At 40.9% G+C, this 23,184-nt stretch overlaps 1 protein-coding gene across 12 annotated transcripts in view; it reads right to left on the reverse strand.

Annotated features, from left to right (window-relative positions):
- The window catches only part of tspoap1 (TSPO associated protein 1), a 62,923-nt gene that overhangs the window by 14,847 nt on the left and 24,892 nt on the right, over positions 1-23,184 (reverse strand). For 7 of the 12 annotated variants that reach the window (XM_008428124.2, XM_008428122.2, XM_008428119.2 and 4 more), the window contains 16 exons: positions 20,864-21,031; positions 13,164-13,247; positions 12,990-13,079; positions 12,775-12,897; positions 12,215-12,319; positions 11,965-12,015; positions 11,403-11,435; positions 9,271-9,451; positions 7,564-7,668; positions 6,944-7,146; positions 4,799-4,905; positions 4,607-4,716; positions 3,221-4,096; positions 2,024-2,050; positions 1,702-1,853; positions 477-953 (listed from right to left, as the gene is read on the reverse strand). In XM_008428124.2, coding sequence (XP_008426346.1) covers positions 477-953; positions 1,702-1,853; positions 2,024-2,050; positions 3,221-4,096; positions 4,607-4,716; positions 4,799-4,905; positions 6,944-7,146; positions 7,564-7,668; positions 9,271-9,451; positions 11,403-11,435; positions 11,965-12,015; positions 12,215-12,319; positions 12,775-12,897; positions 12,990-13,079; positions 13,164-13,247; positions 20,864-21,031 — 2,892 coding nt within the window. Of the gene's footprint in view, positions 1-476; positions 954-1,701; positions 1,854-2,023; positions 2,051-3,220; positions 4,097-4,606; positions 4,717-4,798; positions 4,906-6,943; positions 7,147-7,563; positions 7,669-9,270; positions 9,452-10,969; positions 10,991-11,402; positions 11,436-11,964; positions 12,016-12,214; positions 12,320-12,774; positions 12,898-12,989; positions 13,080-13,163; positions 13,248-20,863; positions 21,032-23,184 lie in introns of all 12 variants that reach the window. The other 5 variants (XM_017308628.1, XM_008428121.2, XM_017308630.1 and 2 more) reach the window with 5 other exon arrangements.

A 23,184-nucleotide genomic window follows, 5' to 3' on the forward strand; every position in this document is an offset into this window, starting at 1 on the left:
AAACATAATCCCCCAATTTCAAAAGCGTGTAGCGCATAAAAATAAGCTAACCTTTATTTCAATGGTACAGATCAATAAGTCATTGAGCAATTAGGAAGCAATAAATATAAAAAAATATATTATATATTCGCTCAAGTTTCCTGGCATTTAGCAAATAGAAGTAATTTTGCTAATTCAACTGATAAAACAAAGAGAAGTTTATTGAAAAAGTCTTTTTTGTTATTTTTAAATGTTTGGTTTCAACTTTAAATAACACTTTCCAATTGTAGGCTTTTAATCAAACATTAGATTGCACTTATTACAAAACTGTGCAGCCTGAGTATTAAGTATTTTCAAGAGCTTTACACAAAAATCAAGCACTTTCCAAACCTTGAAAACACCTAATTGACACTCAAGCGATTTCAACAATTTTGAACCCCGGACATCAGATTTTCCTTCCCATTCTATCAATCAAAAGTTGGCAGAGTGAGTGTTACCACTGGAGGAGCGGCGGAGGCCATGGGTGAGGCGGCCTCACACACAGTCAAGGCAGCAGCAGAGGTCGGGTCGGCCCAGGCTTTCACATAGGAGGCAGATAGTAGACGATCTTGTGAGTGGAGAGCATGAGGCAGGTTGGCAGCGGCCTCCACCGCAGAGCTGGGCCTCTGTGTGCCTGATGGCAGAGTGCTGGGCAGCGCAGAGACTTTGGCAGCAGAGCTTCCATAAGACGGAAGTGGGGATAAGTTACTGGGGGCTACTGCGGTGCAGGGGAGGTGTGGCACAACTGGGGAGGTCGGAGTTGGGCCTGCCATGACGGCGGCCAGCTTGGAGGGCACGTTTACTGGGAAAGAGTCGCAGGATTCCCCGTGGGCAGACATGGTGCGAACGGTGAGCTCCTGCGCCGCCTGGAGGACCTGGATCTGAGACGGGCCCAGCAGAGCGCTGCCAGCTGTCGGCGACGCCACTTCCAAGACCTTTTGACAGCAAGAGTGTTAAAATTCAGACTTCGTATGCTTTTCTCACAGTAAAATTCAAGCACTTTGCAAGCATTTTCAAGGTAAGTTTTCAAACTTTTCCAGCACCAAGATAAAACAAAAGAACTAAAAAAAAAACATTTCCAATTCACCCTTACAATGTGTAATTTATTACTGCTATTAGTAATATGTTGTGATAGTATTCTATATTCTACAGCAGGAACAAGTAAACTAAAATATAACACAATTGTATGTTTTGAAACGTCTCTTACTCACACTCTATATACCTGACACTAATTTAATGTAAAATATATTAGCTGCTTTTATTTCAATTTCACAGATCAAAAAGTCAATGAGCCATTAGGGAATAAGAAATATTCATTATCCAAACAAATCTTGTTAAAGCTCAAATTAAGTGCTTAAACACAACATACAAAAAACGTTAAATAAAAAAAACCTGTACTCACCAAGTTTTCTGGCCTTTAGCAAATAGAAATATTTATAAATAATTTAAATGGCCTAAAACGTGAAAAGTTCAGTCTGATTTAAGTTCAAGTAGTGAGAAAAAAAAAGCTTGTTTTTTAATTAGGTGCATGAAAATATCTCATGTAAAAAATGCTCTCCAAACCAAGTTAAGGACTTTACACAAACACTTTCCAAACCTTGAAAATATTTATATTCAAAGATTTCAAGCACCTGCGTGAAAATCAGCAATTCACACTCTTACACGATTATTGAAACTCCTTGCCTTCTTCTTGTCCGCATAGATGGTGTATCCAGTGACCCGGACTCCGTTGGAGGTCCCAGCAGCGTCTATGGTGACGGGCAGCCAGCTGATGAGAGCGATGCCGGGAGAGGGGCCGGGCTCCAGCTGCACGTCCAGCGGAGCGTCGGGGGGACCTGCAGCGATTAAACGCGTTACGCCCCAGGGAACAGCAAACGTGATATCAAGACTCATGTTTCTGCACTAAAAGCAGGACAAAGCAGAGGAGCGACTCTTTTAACAGTGGGTAAACAACACTAGTAAGCAGCAGGTTAGCCATCTAAATGCACAAGAAGGATCCAGATACCTGAATTCCCAGAGTGCGGGCATGGAACTTAAGCAAATTTGACAGATTGTTTTAGAGAAATGTGACTCAAACCGTTGATCGCAGTTCAAGAAAAAGTTGGCAGAAGACAAGAGGAATGTGGCACAAACTGACTTCAACAACAAAACAGCAGCGAAGACAAAAGCTAAGAGATAATAAAAATCTGCTTCTTAAAAACCATTTTCTCAGACTCTTACATTAAACAGCTGATATATTGAAACATGTGAAACAGGCTTTGTTAGAATCATATTAATCTTATGGGATAAATCAATCAGTCTCAATTTGATCAAAAATCTGTCTCAAAGGTGCAAAGGTCTTTTCGGGGAGCTTAAACTGTGTGAAAGCGACAGACAGAATAACATCTATTCTCAGATTCTTAACATTAAAACTTCAAATTTAAACTGTATGGTTATATTGGATGCATTTACTGAAGAAATGTGTTGTTATAACTCTGACAACTTTTGGCCCCTTTGTGGTGGCTTTCTTTCACTCTTTTCTCTTTTTACACATTTCTTGATTTCACACACTGAATAAAGTTAAATAGGAGAATTTCTACAAATTATAACTTGTGACCGTCAGCTATTGTGGACATAATTTAAAGAAATGAAAGAGCTTGAATAAAAGCGTTTAAGTAAGTCTCTGTGGTATTTATTATATCATATCTCCTTTGAATTCAGCAGAATATCAATATTGCAAAAATAAAAGAGTAAATGTTGCTCTATGTAACTGGCAATTGCAGCCTAAAAAAATCAGTTATTTTTGCCTAGTTTTGCCTAATCGCAGTTTAATGCATACATGTTGCCTTAGGCTGCAATGCGATTGCACCCACACAGACAAACAGAAGCAGTAACCTTTTTTAAAAATCGACAGCAACTGAGTCTTTAACTTCTGAATGAGTTCTTTCTTTCAGCTCTTCCATGAATGCTCCCCTTCCTACAGATGACAGATAAATTATTGGATGGACACCAGAGACTTGTGTCACCACTGATGTGTCAGAATCTGAATTACGTAATTACTTCACAGTGGGATTATTGTAAAAAGAAAAAAAAAGCAGTATAAATTCTTAATCTGGATCAAATGTTTGAGCTAGATGAAAAACATAGAGCCAAGCGTTACATTATTTTGACTCGAATGCCCAATGGGGAGGGGAAGAAATTTAAAATGGCATTTGGTCCTGACCTGCCATCAGCGTGCTGAAGCTGACGGTGGCGCTCCTGTGTTCCCGCCGCTCGGCGGGAAGCTCCCACGGTGTTCGGTGCGGCCGCGCCTCCACTTTGACCGTGTACTGCAGGCTGGGCGAGAGGTTATTGAGGCACAGCGAGTAGCAGCCAGCCTTCACCAGCTCACACTCCTCATCGTTCAAGGACACAACGTGCACATAGTTACTGTTGCTGGGCAGCCAGGTCAGGTTGGCGGACGTGGCGGTAACTCTGTCCACGTGCAGCTGCGTGGGCGCCACGCAGACGTCCCGGCCGACCAGCATGCTGCAGCGGAGCTGGTCCGACATGCCCTTCTCCGTCAGGCTCTGGACCGACACCCGGTAGGCTTTGAGGTTGACGTCGAGCCGTTCCAGCACCGCTTTGGTCTGAGCGCCGAAGGGTACGTTCAGCCGCAGCTCCTGGTCCACGTACACGTTGTAGCTCCACACGTTGCCCCAGCCGGCCGGCACCAACGGGGGGTCCCAGCCGATGATGATGCTCTTGGCAAGCTGCTTGATGAGGGTAAGTTTCCGCGGGTAAGGCACGACGTCCACTCCCACCTCCTCCAAGTCCAGGTCCAGGCCGTTGGTGAGGGGGGCCGGGACGGACGAGGCCGACACCGCTTCCGAGAGGACGGAGGCGGGGCCGGAGGCGGCCGACGCCTCCGTCCTTTCTGAGGCGCAGGCGCCCAGGTGGAGGTGGTGCTGGTGGCTGGCACTGTGCAGGCTGCTGTCGAGCAGGGAGTTGTGCGACACATCGCCGGTCTCTGGGTGCTGCGCGCTCATCACATCGTCGTCTGACACGCGTTCCACGAAGTTGGAGGGGACCAGCCCTCTCCGTCCGTCCATCAGCTCACCTGGACGACGGCAATGGTTAAATGTTAAACATCAGGTAAAGTCAGGAACATTAAAGGGGCAGTATTAAGTATTTCCCAGGCACATGGTGCCATTTTAAAGTTGTTATTAATTGCTATTGATATCAATTATAACTTAAAAGAAATGTGGTTTTGTAATTTAACCCCTTGACTTTAGGCTTCTGTCTCTTTAAAAACTCCTGATCTTTCTGAAACTCCACCTTTAGGAAGTCATTGCAGCATCGCTCCTCTATTAATCCTCTAACAATGTTTTTACCAGCCTTGCACAAAGGAGTAGCTCGTATAACGAGTTCAGCAGATGCTCAGTTCTTCCAAGTGTTTGCTAATTGCTACTGGCTAGTCTGAAGGAGCTGAGGGCGGCGTCGCAGCGAAGGGGTGCTCTTTGAGGTGGAAACACTGGGGCTTGGAAATTTTCACATTAGAATTAAATTATTACCAGTAGCATGACTTTGAAATGGTTGAGCAAACAACATATTGGTAAGATATTGTTACCTTCATAGAAGCCATCATCATCCATGTCGCCGTAAACGTAGATGTATTCCCCAGCGGTCAAAGGCAGCTCCACCTCAGGGTTGTCGTTCGGCCCATCGTAAGGATTATAACTGCGACGGATAAAAACATCTTAATGTTCAACGTTTATCTCAACAAGCTGTTGATGCAGTAAAAGAAACTGTGTTTACTTACCTGTATCTGGCAATAAAAACCTGAAGCTTTGCTGCTCCCCTGCTGGCTGTGTACGGCGTCGGGGCCACATCGATGTCCAACTCCTCAACTTCACTGGCTGTGTCCACCTGAGGGAAACAGATAATGCTTAGAATGGGTAAAAGTAAAGGGAATCAGTAATCAACACCTCCAAGATGGGCTATTATGTATTTTCCAGTGAAATTTTATAGTACAATCAAGTCAGTAGTTTACCATCAGTTTTTATAAAAATGCTGTTTGTATCAAAAACAATTTAAAAGAAATTTGACATCGTAACCACGTCTGACAGATTAAAATCAGTCTGTCTCTTTAAAAACCTCCTGCTCTTTCTGACACTTCACCTTCAGCACGTCGTTACAGCCTTGCTTCTCTCCGTGCCGCCGTCCTTTGAAGCCGTTTACAACCGTTTCTAGGAGCTCAGCAGACGTGCATTTTCACCCGGTGTTTGCTAATTACTGCTGCTGCTAGTCTGAAGGAGCTTAGTGAGGGTGGTGCTCAGGCGGAGGGTTTAAGGACACAGACGGCGCATTGAATTAGCAGGAGTTAAGGTACCCCGAAAAGGTTGCCATGGGAGACTCGAGGGTTTCTCAAAACATGCATAAATGAGCCGAGGCAAGATGTTTTTACATATATTTCTGATGTTGGAAAAGCTTTGTAACATGATCTGAAGCCAACAAAGTTGATTTTGCATAATACTGCCTTTGTTTGGCGAATCACACTGGTACATTTAATATGAGACAACTGCATATTAGTTATCTATGCGAGTTATCTAGAAATAACAACCTGACTGTTTAGAGTTGACTGTAAAGGAAACCACTGTGCTCAACTGCGAGTAATTACAGGAAGTGAAGCAAAGACAAAAAACAGGACGAAACGTAACCAGAGTTTACTTCCAAGGTTCACAATCTTATCAACAGACTGAAAAATAATAATCTTATTGGATCTACTTTGCCTATACCACTTTATCTGACATTTAGAAAATGTCTTTTTGCAAGGCTAAGCAGGAAGAGCTTTCATTTTTTAAATTAGTAACTAACCAACTTAATACCTGACGTCTCATTTTAAATAGCGGCAGCAATAAAATATGCTGTATTTGTAGTTCTGTGGGAGATAATCACCCACAACTACTACTGTATAACCTTCATAATCCACAGTGCCGAGTGGATAATCTCACTAAATATGAGCTTTGGGGGCTGACGGGTGACGAGATAAACAGACCACCAACATGCAGGAACCGATTCTGTAGAGCCTAAGCACCAATCCCCAAATATCTATCAGATGTGAGTGAGCAGAAGTAGGACTTGCATAATCAGCTGCGCTCCGTGCTTGCGTCAGATGACAGGCGGAACCTTTGTGTTCGCACGTTTCTGGAACGTCAATAAATCTGAAGCACAAGCGACATCTGCAAATGACAGCGATGGGCGACAAAGCTGGTGTTCTTGGCCCACAATGGGTTAATTTTTGCTTCAAAAAGAACAACGCAAATCTTTATTGATGGGTTCATATGTCTATTTATACAATACTTTAGCAATAATATAGGTTTTTAAATTGAGATGTCAAAATATGGTTTGATTGAAATGCAATTAATTGCATATTAATTATTTACCAACCCTTCAATGAGTCCCACCACTAGTTTTAATTTAGCTTCACAATTTTTAATTTGAAAGATTATTAATGAAAAGTAACTGAGATGGAACATAAACAGGACAACACATTTGAACACATTTTAGATAAATATATTTACTTTTCAAATGAAGTAAAAATGACAGATATTTTGAAGTTAATGAGTTGCAGTCTGAAAAAATCATAATATGCATATGTTTTGCACTTTTTTTAGCCATTCGTAAAGTGCTTTCACACTTGTGGGCAAACTGGGAAAAACTGCCTTGGCAGAGGAGGGAGCTGAAGTCAAACTCGCAACTTTCTACTAGCCTTGGTGACTCACAACCAGTTATTCCAGGTGGAATAAAGAAAGAAAAAAATCCCTCATTTTATACTGGTATCATATTAGACACATTTAATGCTCTGAACCAGATTTACTTCATGTGGTTTCCGTTGATCTGTTTTGCTTCACTGTTAATCTACCAGAAGTTATGGCGTCAAAATTGAATAGAAAGCACCGGGTACCTCGTGCGTCGGGCTCGATTTGTGCGGACTGAGGTGGGTGTCGGATTTGGGGGTGAGGTGCGTGGTTTCCGACTTGGAGGAAGACCCTGACTTGCTGACGCTGATGGTGGGCAGTTCTCGGTGCTTGGTGACGGGCGAGCGCTCCACCCTGGAGAATCCTGCTGCGTGCGGCGTGGACCCCATGCGCAAAGCGGCGGCCACATCTAGCAAGGAGAGAGAGGGGAAGAGGATAAAAGACGTCCTTGCACATTAACCCGGTTGTCTGCGACCTGCCAGGTGGGTGAGATCACTGGACGGCATGCAGGCAGCTCAAGGTTGAACATGGCTGATTAAAACGGTGCAGGGGGGGGAAGAAAAAAAAAAGAAATCCGGTCTCCATCTGTCTGAGGTTGGAGGTCATGCTGCCTTGTGTCGCCGTGTATCACACCAGCCGTGTTAAGGGGCTTAACAGGTTCTAGGCTCCACAGACGTTTAAAACGCAGAGCGGCGACTCTCGCCGGCATGTGATGACGGGGAAACAAGAGCAGGGCCCGGCAAGCGACGATGGTGCGGGTGAGATGACGGATCGGAACGTGCCGTGCTTTAAGTGACAGCGTGACGAACGGAGACGGAGAGCGTACCGAGTGGGTCGTTACCATCCGGGCAGGAGAGAGGGTCACCTCCCTCCAGACTCCAGAAGGCTATTTCGCCCAGAGACACCATGTCCAGTGTGCCACCAGTACAGTCTAAAACACATAGAGAGCACAGAGCCATAAAGACACCGGGCAACGTGGTGGGGATGTGGAGAGACGAAAGGAGCGGAGCAGAAAAGCAGCTGTGGCTGGAAGTAATGTTAGAAAGACAAAGACACACACAGAGAGAACAATAAGAGATTATAAGGATAGACATTACTGACAACAGCAGCCATTGCAACAGTAGTGGGTGCCTAAAATAGATTTAAGACAAACAAAAGTAAAAGACACAAAAATCTTAATTAGTAAACAGAATCCACCTGCGTCTAATTTATTCTCAGCTTGACCACAGCTGCTCTGTGAAGGAGAATCATCAAGAACACAGCAGACAGGTTAAGGAGAAGATTAAAGCCTCGCTAAGGGGCGTTGTTGATTCAATATCGATCCGATTCAATGTCGCTTTAAATCCTTTGATACTGATTCAGTAATAATTCCGTATTAATGATTGTAGGCTTTACTTATTCATTAGTTTTTCCTGCCCATATTAACAACCCTGGTGGTATACATCACCATCGTGACAGTACAGTGACAACAGCAGCAGCACCACAAGACTTGTGCTCAATAAGGAGCATAAAGGTTAAAATATGAACATTGAAGTGCATTTAAACTTAATTCTCCTTTTCTTGTGGAAACTGAAATAATTCACATCACTGTTGAATCATCAATGTTGAGCATATTTGACCCATCTCACCAGCTGGTGGTAACGCACAGCAAATAGCTGTTTGCCAACCACCAAAGAGCTTAAGAAGAAGAAGAGGAAGAGGAAGAAGAAGAAGAGGAGGAGGATGAAGAAGAAGACGACTTCACATCAACCTGTTTACATGCAACACTGAGCAGATACAGTAATGAGGTAGTGAGGATGCACAGCTTCTCAGCCTGCAATGGATGCAAAAAAAAGGCCCTAGCTGCTCATCTAGCTCATCAAGCTTGCTGCTATCCAGAGCTGTTCTTTGTTAGCAGAAAGTGCGGGAAATGGTGGAAGAGGTTAACGTAAACACTCAAACGTCCCCAGATCGAGCGCACAGCTCACGAAAGTGTTTCTCACTGTTGCACAAACATACCAAATCGATATTGAGTTGGAGTTATTGAGTTAATCGCAACGCACCGATGAATCGATATTTCTTCCCTCTCATACTCGTCAACCTTAATAGAAGCAGCCAAGAGGCCCATGGTTGCTCTGGAGGAGCTGCGGAGATGCACACCTCTGAGGGAGAACCTGTTGACGGATTAGTCAGTTGCATCACTCCACAAATCTGTCCTTGAAGAAAGAGATACGTTAAAATGCAAGACACTGTTGAAGAAAACATATCAGAAGTCTTGTTTACAGTTATATGACCAAACCTCGTCTGCTACAATAAAATATGACGGTGGTAGGATTGTTTTTCTTCAGTAGGAACAGAGAATCTGCTCAGTGTTTTTGGGGAGATGGATACAAGGCGATCCAATAAACCTGTTGCTTAAAAGCCTATCCTCCAATCAGAGATGCAATGAAATGATTTAGATCACCCAGCAATGAAGTCATTGAGGCCACCTAAAATCTGAAAGGTCCACTAATGATTAAAGCAGGAAGAAGCAGACAGGCGTTCTGCAGCTCACCTCGTTCGGTAGTCAGGCCCACCCCGTTGGTCAGAACTGAGAGGCTGGGGTTGTTGAGGAGGGTGGAACTGGCCAGGTCCACTTTGGAGGCCTGCAGCCGGAACTTCTCCAGCTCCTGGGACAGCAGGCCGAACTGCTCACTCTGACTGCGACATTTCTCCTCCAGCTCTCGTACCTTCGACTGCACGCAACACAGAGACATTTAGGAGACGCTGCAGTAAAAATGACAACTGGCCACATCCATGTTTCAGCATCTTTGGTTGCCGTTTAGTCGCTCCGTAACAGCAAACTTCAATATATTTTATTATGCAACAGACCAACACAACGCAATGAGTAATGGCAAAATAAAAGGAAAATGGTACGTAGCTCGATTCGTTTTGTTGTACAAATAAAACTCTAAAACGTGTGGAGTGCATTTGTACTCAGCCTAGGATTAATGAGTTGGGGGGAAAAAATCTATTTACAATTACAGCAGTAGGTATTTTGCAAACAGTTCAAATTGAACTGTTTGCAAATAGTTCAGTGAAATAGTTGTTTCAAAGATTAAATTGAAACAAACTCAATCCTTTCAAATGGCATGATTTAGTTCTTCTCGTGTCTCGCTTTCTGGATGACAAAAAGCTTTTGTTTCCATTTTATTTATTGTTTTCGGGGGGTTTTCTGCTTATTTTCGATAGTTAAAATGTCTTCAAGTTCAAGTTTTAAATGTTCATTAAAACTTAAAGTTTATTGATCTTTGAGAGGATTAACTTGCATTATTTTTGTAGCACAAAAACGTGTGTTGCATTCCTTGTTCACGTGTGTGATTTTATGTTGCTACCATGTTCAAAATGAATAAAATAAATAAACTTTTGGGACGATTTATCCTCCTGCAAAATTCGTTTTCCTGACAGGCCTAAACAAACTCAATGAAACCTACAGGAGTTTTGGTGACTAGACAAATAACTTAAAAAAAAAAACAACAAAAAACACTCTAAGTCACAAACACACATGACAAACATTTTAAGGATCACTGGGGAAAAAGGAGAGGTAAATAAGAGGAATGGGATGGTTATGATAGAAAACATTTATAAGGGAATCTTTGAGAGAGCACAAAGCGAGACATGCTGCTTCTGTCTCACACCCATTTCACAGAACAGCGAGGTTTGCTATCGCTTTGCAAGAGGGTTTGGGGGGGTAGGGAGGTAGAAGGGGTTTCACACAGCTCAGCTCCAGTTTCTATATGCGGCTGATTTCACTTCCGGCTGTGGCGGGAGTTTTCAAGCGGGCTTGGTCTGACAAAAGCTGCAGGCTGAAACTGTCTGAACAACATTTCCTGTTAGCTCTCACCTACACATATCAGTGGTTACCTAAAGCCCGGGCACAACTCATCTTTTAAGCCCCGAAGCGAAAACGATGACAAACAACAATCAGTTTTGTTGTCCACATGTAGCAAAGATGAACAAACGCGATAAATGCGGTAAAATGTTCTGGGAAACTGTGTCACAGATCTGTTTCTGACCTCAGGTGATTGGCCTGATTTGAACAAGAGTTTTAGCAACTCGACACTGTTGAACACAAAAGGTGGTGGGACTGTGCATTGTGTGCATTATTGTGAGGGGGTTAAACGGAAAGCAGCTGAGGCGTGTTTCCCCAACTCGGTGAGAGATGTGGGTGGTTAGGGTTGGCGAATCATTGGTCTGAGGAGGTCAGGAAGTACCTGCATGTAGTCCAGCGTACTCTGGTTTGCAGAAAACAAAAGGAAGCAAAGGACAAACAGAGGTTTACAAACACAAAACACATGCTTGAGATAAAAAAAGAGGGATTCTGGAAGGAACAAAATATATTTTAGTCAGGTAGAAAAAGCAGAAGTTTGAGTCCATGTTGTTGGAAGCCAGAATCACTAGAATGTCTCTTGGCCCTCAGCAGCTGACATCGAATGAACGCGCCCGAGATCGGTAATCTCTCCAAAACACGTTTTTAAGCAGACTGGGAACGGCCGCGTTTTGAGTTGGTGACGAAGCCTACGCTCTCTGCAGGGGACAGAGACTTTCTCCTGTGATTGTCTTGGGTTTAAAAAAAAAAAACGAGAGAGAGAGAAAGTGAGAGGAGCCGAGAAGGAAGGAAGGAAGCGAGGAGCAAATATACTCTACCAGCTCCCTCTGGAACACGAGCTGAGTCAAGTCCTAAAATAAAAACACACACTTTCTTTAAGGAACAAACTCACAAAGCAAAATGAGCAGCTCTGATGACAAACGTGTATGTTGCTCAAATTTGGACGACGATGACCTTTTGCCTTTCAGTGAGTCACGTTGCGATACGAGGACTCGAGAATTTTTCCTTTTTTAATTCAAAATTAGCAGCCAATCAGACTGGGTTTCTATCTGCCTAACGGCTGGTTTGAGTTATTTTTACACAAACTGTGCTGCAGTGAAGCTCACAGCGAGTAAGAAAGTCACTAAGCGACAGAGAAGCCATCTGCTCAATTCAAACGCAATGAAGTATTCAAGAGGAGATCTCTTGTAAAACTGGGGGCTCAGCTCCTTTGCGTTATTTCACTGCCTTTGTTATTTTCATTTTTATAAATACCTAACTTCTCATAAGCACCTCAGGGGTTTGCAGTGGCAACATAAGTGCTGCATGGTGTAAAACAAATGTGCTTATTTGGTGACATAGAGTGTGTGCAGAAATCACAACGGCGTTAAACAAACTCACCTCCAGCATCTGAACCACTCCTTCATGTTCCCTCTTGGCAAATAACTGAGCCTAATAAGTAAAAAAGATGTTAAAGTTAGCTGTTAATATGAAAAAAGAAAAAAAAATTCACAGCACAGTAGACTATGTTAATTAAAAGGTTTTTATATGCCCTAAGGTTGCCTCCTGCTGGACAAAACACCCCATTTTCTTATAAAACTACGTTTATCAAGAGGAACTTTTGTGGAAATGCAGCGTTCGTGTTTCCTACCCGCTGTAACCTTTTGATCTCATCCTGTTTGAACTTAAGGATAGCCAGTGCCTGCTCATGCTCCAATTCCAGCTGCTGCCTTCGCTCGGCGACCTCTCGCATGTGCTTTATGGAAAAAAAAAACCCCATCAACAATAATAAACAAATCCACTTCAAACATGTTAAATTTCTTGGTTTTTGGTCTAGTCTCTAAAGCAAATGTCTTACTCCACTTGAAATAAGGACACCAACTTATAAGTAACTTTTTCAGCAAGTTATAGGAGCTTGTTTTAAGTCAATAATTCTTTAATAGCAATTATAAAAAAGTACTAGTTCCATTGGAAAATCGTTTGACTTATAAAAAGACATTTTCCTCATGTTATAAGTGAAATAATTTGCCAATGGAACCAATACTTTTTAAATTAATATTAAGGCATTATTTACCTTAAATAAGCTCCTATATCTTGCTAAAAAAAGTACTTTAAAGTTAGTTTTGCCTTACCTCAAATGTATTAAGACTAGACCAAAATTACTTGTTAAGACTTTGTGTTTTTGCAGTGAAGCTGCATGCAGTAGGATACCTTTAGGACCTGCTCTAGGTTCTCCAGTTTGGCACGGAGTCTCTGGTTCTCTTCGAGAACTGAATTGTGTTGAGCGGTCACTTCAGAGAGATCTTCCCTCAGCTCCTCATTCTCAGCCTGAGCCTAAGAGACAGCAACGCCGCGTTAACCGACCGGTTCCCAGTGGATTCACTGCTGCATCGACCCGTCTGGGACGGAACCGGTTGAACACCGACCTGGTCGAGCAGCTGCGCCTTCCTCCTGAGGAGTTCTGCCTCCTCCTTTAGTTGCTCATTTTTGCCTCGCTCATCCTCAAGCTGGCTCTCCTGTTGGACACACAAGGCCAGCCTTCAGACTCGCATCGTCTTTAGAACATAAAGCAGCAGGAGAACCAAAGGACGTTTTCTTACTAAATCCAGACATCTCTTCTGTCGCTTCTTTACTTCATGCTCGAGATTTTCACATTCTTTTCTCTTCCTGCTCAGCTCCCGTTCCTGGACCAAAAATGATGAGAGTTATTGATGATCGGTGCAAAATAATCTCTGAAAGGTGTAATATAAATTAAATAAATATAACATGACATATAATATAAATAAAATAAATCATATAAACAATGTTCTTTGCATCTTGTCACTTTAGAACCAGAAACATTATGTTAGACCAACATACAGTGGCTAATATGTGTGAAGTGAAAGGAACTTAATAGTTTTATTTGTTTAGAAATTAAAATCTTAAAAGTGCGGCATGCATTTGTATCCAGTCTCCCCTGAACCAATACACTGTAGAATCATCTTTCTCTTATAGCAGCAACTTGTTGAGACTTAAATTTATGACAATTTTCCTTTGCAGAGCTCCAGGCAGACCGCAAAAGCATCAATTTTCAAATTTTACTGCACATTAAAAATTAAGATTTTGGCATGGATTTGACTGGGCCACCCTGAAACTAGATGTGGGCATCATCATTTATAATTTGTCATGATTTTTTTTTAATCATGGCAAGAATTTCAAATTTATTGTTGTCTTGACAAAAGGCAGTTATTGATGTTTAATAATAATAAAAAAAAACTAACAAAAGAACATATTTTTACTATTTTCTCTACTGTTTGTTCCACAAAGCCCATTGACGGATATCAGTAAATTAAAAAAATAATAAAAAAAGATTTTGTGATGTAAATCACACTTGTTTCCGTTAATGGGGTTCTACAGATTCCCCTTTCAACTGGGAATATTTGTCAAGAACAGTATTTATGTTTGTGACATTATGAATACTGTGATATAGAGTCAGAGTCATCCAGTTACCTAAAAAACAAATTAATAGTTCTTTTTATCATTCTAGTTTTTATCACAATAGCATCGCAAGACAATGCGATAAAATTGTGCTCCCTCTGACAGGTTTTCTTTTATCATTCCGTTCCTTTATTCTTCAGTCGACTCTGACCACCTTCCCTCTCCCTGCTTAAGAAAAGCAACATGACAAACCTTCAGATTTTTTTCATTTTCTAAAATAAATCTCTCAGTTCACTTTAAACGATGCAACGTCTGTCGCACATGATCTAAATAAAACAGATTAAATAGTGACGACATGAGAAAACAGATGAGAGATATGAATACTTTTGCAATGTACGCTCATACTGTCATAATTTTATCCAAAACAGAATACGTTGACTTTACTTTCCATGTTGACCTCTGCTACAACACTGCAGAGGCATTACAAAGCTTACCATCCTCTAATTATTCTAAATGCAGCTTACATGCCGGAGAAGCAGAGCAGAAATCAGCTTATTTCAGCACGGCCGCAGGGTCTGAATGAAGCATTACCTATCGACTGCATAGGGGGGGAAAGCCACAGAGCACACTGGCTAATTGCTGACCACAAGCAGCTGACTGGAAGAGATACTGTACTGTCACCAGCGAAGACACGGCAAGACAATAAAGATAATTAAAACACAATCTGTGGTCCGATTTGGTTGATTGAGTGCGTCAGTCGCAGCACTGAGGACAAGAATGATGTGTACTGAGTCAGGATGTCCTGTTGTATGTAGAGCAGCTATCCTTAAAGCACACGCCATAGTTTTCTGCTCTTCCTTTAACCAGGCCAATGGCTGTCCGTTAGGTCGCCTGTGTTTACATGGTTTCGGCGAGTTGCAAGTTTAAGACTTTTTAAAACGTTTTAAAGACCGTTGCAAATGAAATTTAAGACCTGCATCGCGACAGAAATGTGTAAAGGAAAATCACGTTTTGCTCTCTACAGATTTAACACCCGTAGAGACACAGAATGCATCTTCCACTGTACGGTTAGCAACTATGCTAGCTAGCAAGGGTATATTAGCTGCAGCCTTAATCACCTTGAGTCACAGAACACAATTAAGATGTCTGTGTATCACTCAAACTTTTGACCGACAGAACAGTCCTGTAGGAAAAATTTAAGATAAACTCTAACTTAATTTTTTATTATTATTATTATTATTAATTTAAGACATTTTAAGGCCTTAATATTAGATACAGGAAGTCAAGACTTTTAAAGGATGCCTGGACACCCTGGTTCACAGGAATCGCCACAGCAAATGTTTCAGGGCAGCTGCCTGATGTTCAGCTGTGGCAGACAATCAGAGCTGCTCAAATTTGATCTTTTTTTCCAGTCAGAACACAGCAAAACCAGACACTAAAAGGTTCTGCTGACAATACTCTTCAGTGCGGATGCTGTCACTGAATGAAGACTGGTCAAAGTTAGCTGCTTTCAGTATAGAAGTTGGAAGATGAGGAAGCCATTTAGAACTGTATTTTATACAGCATACGTGCTATTCAAAGAGAGAGCATAACTTTGACAAATCAATAGGAAGGCTGAGCGGAGTAAAATAAAGATGCACATTTTTATCTATTTGAGCTTCCGGCCTTAGCAGCGGAAAAAGACTCATCTCATGTTCTGGTAAAGATTTATACTACCAATTAATATAATAAAATATGATAAAGTCAGTTTAAAATGTCAATCCAGCAATAGTTTTGTTTTTGCTTAAAACAATGAAAATATAATACAAAATAGCAAAACCTCTCACAGAGACTGTGTGGCATGCACATTCACTCACCACAAAGGCCAAAGAAAGGATTTTGAAAAGTCTGAGCGATTTTGGTATTAAAAACTAAAGCATGAGGTCAGAAGGAGTGTCTAGTGGCACAGACGTCTGTGATTTTGATCACTCTATCACTTAACAGGAAGCCGTTTAAAAGCACCAGTTCAATACCTGGAAACTAAGAACACGATTGTTATAATAAATGTAACCATCCACCTGCTTCAGTCTGTAAACAGATCAACAAGTAGCATGTAGATTATTTAGTTTGGTATAAAAAAAGAGCAGATCAAGGTTTGTGACATATGTTTAAAGAATGTTGAATTTTAAAGGGATAATCTTGTAATCCCTTCATTTTCTTTCGAATTCAAACAAATACAAATGGCAAACACTTTATCCTATGGTAGTACATCTTTCCCAATCAGTGAATTAAAGTGAGTGTGCCTGTTAAAAAAAATCCCTTAAAGAATGCTGGAAATTAGCATTGGTAAACAAAACGCTGATTAGTGCACTTCTACAGCTGTTCTGACTGCACATGATATTTAAACAACCTAAGCCAGACGTGCACAAAATGTTTTTGAATGATTTATCAATTTTTACACACACAACAAACAAAAGTAGTCTGCTTTCTGTAGAAAAGGGATCTTGTACAACATCTTGTTTTATTTAAAACATAAAAAGGCTCTTTCATATTTTGCCCAGCTAGGTTTATCTTGTGTCTTTTCAGCAACAAGAACAGAATACGGCTCACCGTTGCTGAATGGCCGTACTCAAATCTGTTTTTTAATAAGTCACTGGATGATTGTGTTTGTATTTACTATTAGATTAAAAGCAAAAACAGGGACAATGTCATGCTAAAACCACAAAATCAAGACAGAATTTAAATGACCTCCTGTGATAGGTATTATTTATCATAGTCATAAAATCATATCTTTAGAGTGCAATATGGATAGAAGATAGAAAACTACTTTAATTTGTAAGTTGTAAAAACAGATATTATAAAATGACACACACCCAGTACAAAGTGTCTCTTCATAAAACTCACTGCTTCATAACTGAAAAGGTCAGGTACAAGATGACTAAATGTGCAAAGACTGAAAATTATGAGGGAATCGAAGACCAGCACCACAGATCAGATGGAAAGAAAAAAACACTATCCATTCAGAGTGGCAAGAGGAAAAACTGTTGTTGACAAAAAAAAAAAAAATAATAATAATAGGGTGACAAACATGTGAATGAAGGTGCTCTGGTCAGATGACGCAAAAATCTAATCGAATCTTTCTCCCACTATGTACGGTGAAAATCACCGCACTAAACGCTGAATATATCATCCCATGACGAAGCAAGGTAGTGGCAGCGTTATTCTGCTGGGATTTCTTTTCTTAAGCAGGGAGAAGGAAGCTGTTCAGAGTTCAGAAGATGGATAGAACTGAATACAAGATTTCCCCTTCCAGCAGGAGAACTGCTAACAGCTGCAGTGAAATGGTTTTTATCTGACCACATTCATGTGTTAGAGCGGCCTAGCTTAAGTCCAAACCTTAAATCACATTGAGAATTTGTTTCAGGACTTCAAAATCTGTCTGAACCTAAAATGCTTTGTTTAAAAAAAATCATTCTCTAGATGTAAGAGAAATGCCCTACAAGCTTTATTTATTAAATGCAGCGACAACTGGTTCTGCAAGGTATGGGTTGTTCTAAAATTTATTGACAAAAACTGTTGAGAAAAAAGTATCATCTTCCTCCCACCTCACAATTACATACTACTATCACAATAAATCCAAATAAAATGCATAAAAGTTTGTTGTATCAACATAGCTAGCGACCTTTTGAGTCACGAAACTTCTATCTGCTGCTGCATTGACTTAAGCATTTAACCATTTAACCATGTCCAGGAAATCGTTAGATTTGTGCTTTGTGCAGTTTATCGCCTGCTAACCGATTTGTGACAAAGGTTATGTAAAACAAGCAAGGCTGAATTAAAATTGGAAATAGAGCATAGATGAGATTTTTGGAACATGCTCTTTAAACCTGGCCTCTTCAGCATATTCACATCCCCAAAGCACTTCTGCTGCAGTAAGTAACTTTTACAAAAATATGTTTTTTACATATCTGTTAAAACCGTCACCATGTCATGACGGCACAGTACGAGACAGACGATACGCGAAAAGATCGAGCTCCTCCACCTTCTCCCAGTGTTGCAATCTAAACACAATGCACCATTGTTAAAAACAGCCAATCAGAGTCAGGAGGAAGGTCTTGGCACTGTCAATTACCCTAGTGTAAGTGCTGCTCAATGTTCTAACAGTTGGAAACGACTTAGGAAACCGATTGTCCGCTAGTTATCGGTGGCCCTGCCAACTAGCCTTAGCATTTGTGGCAGGTTTGGTTATAATGTACTACCTGAAGCGTAGCGGAGATCAAACAAGAGGATGGCATGTACACGAGAGTGATTGACATCGCTAAGACCCTACGCCTTGCTGTGATCAGGGCTTAAAGTAAAAAAAAATCCTGAGCCTGAAACTTATAGTTATGATAGAAATTAACTATACCGTTGCTATTGCCACAGTTTAATAAAAAGTGTCTTTGAATAGTGCAAACAATTGCTTCTAACAATACAATTAACAAGCTAAACACTCAAACTTAAATAAAGACTTCAGTACGTCTTATTCAGTAAGACTTCAACTCAAAACAAAATGTAAAATGTCTGTGCCCTAAAGGTTTGACTTACAGGCAAAAATCCCTCAACATTAAATAAGAGTCCTTTCAGTCAATGTAATTTAGAACATGCAACATTACCAACTAAATCAGTTTCTCAACCTTTTTTGTGCCAGCGCCCCCCTAGCCTTTATCCAGGTCCCTCACCGCCCCCCACCAAAGAATTTGTAGGCTACTTTGCACTGACTATTATTTTATCATTAATATTACTATCACTATTGTAGATGTTTTGATTTTTATGCTTGTTTCTGTATTTATCATCAAAAATAATTTCCCAGAGAACAAAAAAGTCATGGGAATAGAAATTATTTTCACAGGCGTCTACGAAAAATGCAATGAACATTCAAGTTAAATCGGTAGGTCTAACAGCAGCCAATCAGAGTGCAAAAATATTCTTGTTCTTTGCCATTTTCTAGAACTGTAACTACATTAATCATAGCTCTTCTTCTCTTCAGTGTTTCTGTCGGTTTCTGGTGGTGCAGCTCTGTGCTGCCTTCAGGAGAATGGGACATCAGAGTATCATCCATAAAATTTCAACGGCATTGCATTTATTGTGCAAACCAGAGCTTTCAGTGGAAAAACAAAAGTTCCAGGTCCTTTTAATGCCATACAAATATGAGACAGAAACATGGATTATATCTTTATATAGACCTGTCTATTGATTTATAGATTAATAGTTTTACTGGACAGAAATTACAAAGAACAAATCTGGTTCTTAATCAAATCCTAATGAGTCAAATTGAAAGTGTCACAACATTAGCACTGACATGAAAAATAATGTAGAAAAATAATATTGAAGAAATAAATACATCAAATGTAATTAAAAACATAAATAGGTGATCAGTTCTTTACTGTTATGGTCTGTAAGATATATTTATTCTCAGTATTAGATATGGTCTCAACAAACCCCATGGCATTTCAACAATATTATTTTACCATTTATCTGGAAATAGTGTCTGTTTATTCTTGCCATACATCCTCTGTATTAATTATTGCTCGAAAGGTCTTGCCATACCAGTTTATTCCTCTGTATTTACTTTAGTTTCTTAGTTGATTCTTGCATTTTGTTCTTCATTCATTTCCCATTTAGTTTCCTTTGATTAGTTTTATCCTCGCTTGGTTTATTGCTATGTCCACTTTAGTTTCTTTCCTGTTGCTAGATTTATTTTATCGTTTATTGATGCTCACCATCAGTAATCTTCACTCATCAYCTGCTGAGCCGCCTAATCGTCATGTGTTTCACATCATGTGTTGATTTTTCACTGTTTAGCGTCGGATTCTCTGTTTTTATGCCATAATTCACATCTAGTTCGTCTCTCCGTTTTATGTCCCGCTTCTCCTGTTTCAGAGATTTGCGCAATGTGCGAGTCTTTTTTTTTTAAGCCCCCAAGGTGCAGGGCGGTCGGGAAGAGTATCGATGGGGAAAAGGCAGACTGACATAAACCTTTTAAAACAACGGAAACAATTTCTGCATAATGATCATTGAAATTTAAAAGTGCTGTGGTACCGTTGTTCTATCATACCCGTTTTATACCGGACCACTTACAGCTCCGGTGTTAACGCTATAAAATGAACGCTACGAAATACAGTTTTAGCAAGTTGCTCAAAGTCTAAACTGGTATTGTTGTGATTGTAAGGTGTAAAGTTTACCTTCGACCAAACGCCCCGCAAAGAAATTCCAGTGCCCCCCTTTTGTAAACATTTCCGCCAACTTCCCGTCTTGTTCCCTTTCCTTTGCCCAGCGCCACTTGTTTTTAATTCCTTTCTCAAGTAAAAGTGTTTCGTTACCGGGTCAGACAGACTCCATTTTTTACATATCGCATTTGATTTAACCGCCGAACCGAACGCATGCGCTTCTTTTCTACAAACCGTTTTACAGTCATTGGTCAAGAACACGGGAGCTAGAATTCTGATTGGCAGACATCTTTGTAGATGGAGCTCTTTAAGCCCAGAGACTAGTTTGGTTGAAGCGGACCGTTTGGTCAAAAGCCGGAAATCCGGCCCCCGGCAGGAGCTCTTTAAGCCTTGTGTGATTGGTTGTTTCTGGTCAGGAGTGGTGCATTTGTTAAAATGACAGCAAATCCATATATGGAAGGTGGAGGAGCTCAATTTTTCCACAGATTATCTTGTATTATATCGTCATGACACAGTGGTCATTTTAACGAATACGTAAAATACATATTTTTTGTTAAAATAACATACTGTACCTTTAAACTTGGACAGAAAAAGCCCAAAATCTAAATGACCAAAATGGTATTTGTCAGCTGCAATACATCTCCACCTTTATTTAGAAAGAGGTTTTGATGAGAAAAAAACCAAAACGATCTTACCAGAAACTGTAGTCGCTGCTCCTCTGTGGGTTCCTCCTGCTGGGTGGAGGTCGGGCTAAGGCCCGGTGGGGGCGTCACTTGCAGCCACGACTCCCCCGCCTCTGCCGGAGTCTTCTCACACCTGGATGGAGCTTCATCTAAGGCCACACACGGGGGCTCTCCTAAAACCTAGCAACAAAAAACAGCAGAAAATGCATGGTCACTTGATGTAGCGACAAAACCGAGCAACTCTGTAAGAGGGGCTTGGGGTGGGATTAGATCTGAACCTTCTTCCAAGTGGTCCAACTACAATCAAAGAATAATCCAGGGGAATCCCCTGAGCCTCCAACATGACTGAGACACATTGGCAGTAAGACTGTCCTCATTAATTAGCCAAAGTGAATGACTGGCATGTTTCACCGAGGATATTTTAGCCGGATTTGTTGCTTAAAAAAGAAGAAGAAAGCCCAGATATGATTCCGCAGGTGAAGGAAACGTTTGCACTGGTCAAGGATCGGGAATCAGCATCTAATTTTAGAACAAACTGACTAATACTCTGAGTAAAACTGTGCCAGTGCAGCCAAGGCCGTGACCCAATAACAGGATCTAAGATGCTCTGCCACATGCAGAAAGAGAGGCCTATTCATTGCTTTACTCTTCTATTTTACACAGACGGTCGTCCAGTGCGCAGGGAACCGTTTCACGTGAAGCTGATAAGTGATTTTGACTTTTCAGAACCTAATCTGTGATCTGTCCGTGCAGTTAGGCAAGGGTATCTCAGGTTTATCTTTTGGATAGAAAACCAGATGGTTTAATGGCGAGAGGCTGCAGTAAATCCACCGGCGCCTGAACACGAGAATGAACAGCTATGCTCTGTAATTTTTCCCGTTATGGCTTCGGTGATCGCTGCAGATTCCGTCACGTCGCGGACGACGGCGCAGCAGAGATCGCTGTATCCTGGCAAATTTCCCATCTTGAATTTGGTCAGACATACTTAACCCAGTCAATCCTCCAGGGATTCCTAATAAGCTTGTAGCACTTCATACTGTACACACTGATTAGGCAAGTTTAAGTTGGTGCAATTAGATGCTGTGCTCCTGCTTGTGTTTTCGGTGTAAGATTACCGCAACATTTTGATTCTCAATAAAAAGCTAATTTTTGCCAACTTTAAAAAAAAAAAAAAAATGTAAACACAATGAACTGCTATTTTAAGTTAAAATAAGTCTGGAATAGGCATGGGTTGGTTACCAGTACTCAAGTATACAAAGGTTTTAAAAACTAAAAAAACCCTCTGATGTTGTTTCAATGAGATGGCAGAGAAAATTATAGTGATGGAATTTTCTCTGGTTGCATGGAGGCGCACTTTGGAGAAGTTGTTAAAGTTACACGGAGTCTCCATGCAGGCACGGGTTCTCTCTGGGTCCTCCGGCTTTCTCCCACCGTCCAAAAACACAACTTTTTGTTTAAATGATCGAAATTTCCCTTATTTATGAGCGTCTGTGTTTTTGTTTTTTTTTGGTCTATTTGTGTTACCCTGTGAAGGACAGACACAACCCCCCATCCTGTGCACTGCTGGTGAGTTGGCTGAAAAGAAAACGGCAGACTTTTTCCTTACTTAAATGAATTCAGCTGTATTTCTAGTATTATAAAAAAAAGAGAAAAGAAACACTGATCGTCATGATATAAAAATTAAATAAGCACCACGTCACTCTTACTAAGTCATTTCTTTTTTAGTACATTCGTGACTTTTCACTTTTAAATTAAAAAAAAAAGACCGTAAAAGAAATTAGATTATGTCATATATTGTTGTTAAAGTGTTTCCTTAAGTAAAACTGTGGTACGTTCCCCTCAAAGTTACGATACGGTGAGAATCTCACGCTGATCACGTTTCCAAGCGACACCGTTTATAAATATATCACGTTCTATAATCCTCACGTTGTTCCCTGCAAAAAGAGCAACTGTTTTCCTGAAATGATAGGTTCGAAGCGGATATAATCAGTGTTCGGGCACCATGAGATATAAACCCAACATGATTTAGGTGAATAACCTCAGAGAGCCGAATATTACGCAAGCTCTTGTTTATACAGTGGTGAGGGGAGGAAAAGAGGAACAGAACGCGTCTGATCAAAGCTTCTGTCATGAATCTACATTCTGTAGGCACACTAACCTCACTAAGATTTTGTGTAGACATAGCTGACAGTTTTCAAAATTACAGGACCTGTGATTCCGGGAATATTCTTTACTGATGCATGCAGCATGATGTCAGCGTCGGGTTTGTTTAACATGATTATTTTTAATAGTGTCAACTTGAGTCCTGTGAGTTTACCTTAAAAAAAAGAAAA

The sequence above is a fragment of the Poecilia reticulata genome, linkage group LG14, assembly GCF_000633615.1.
Source record: "Poecilia reticulata strain Guanapo linkage group LG14, Guppy_female_1.0+MT, whole genome shotgun sequence".
Classification (NCBI taxonomy): domain Eukaryota; kingdom Metazoa; phylum Chordata; class Actinopteri; order Cyprinodontiformes; family Poeciliidae; genus Poecilia; species Poecilia reticulata.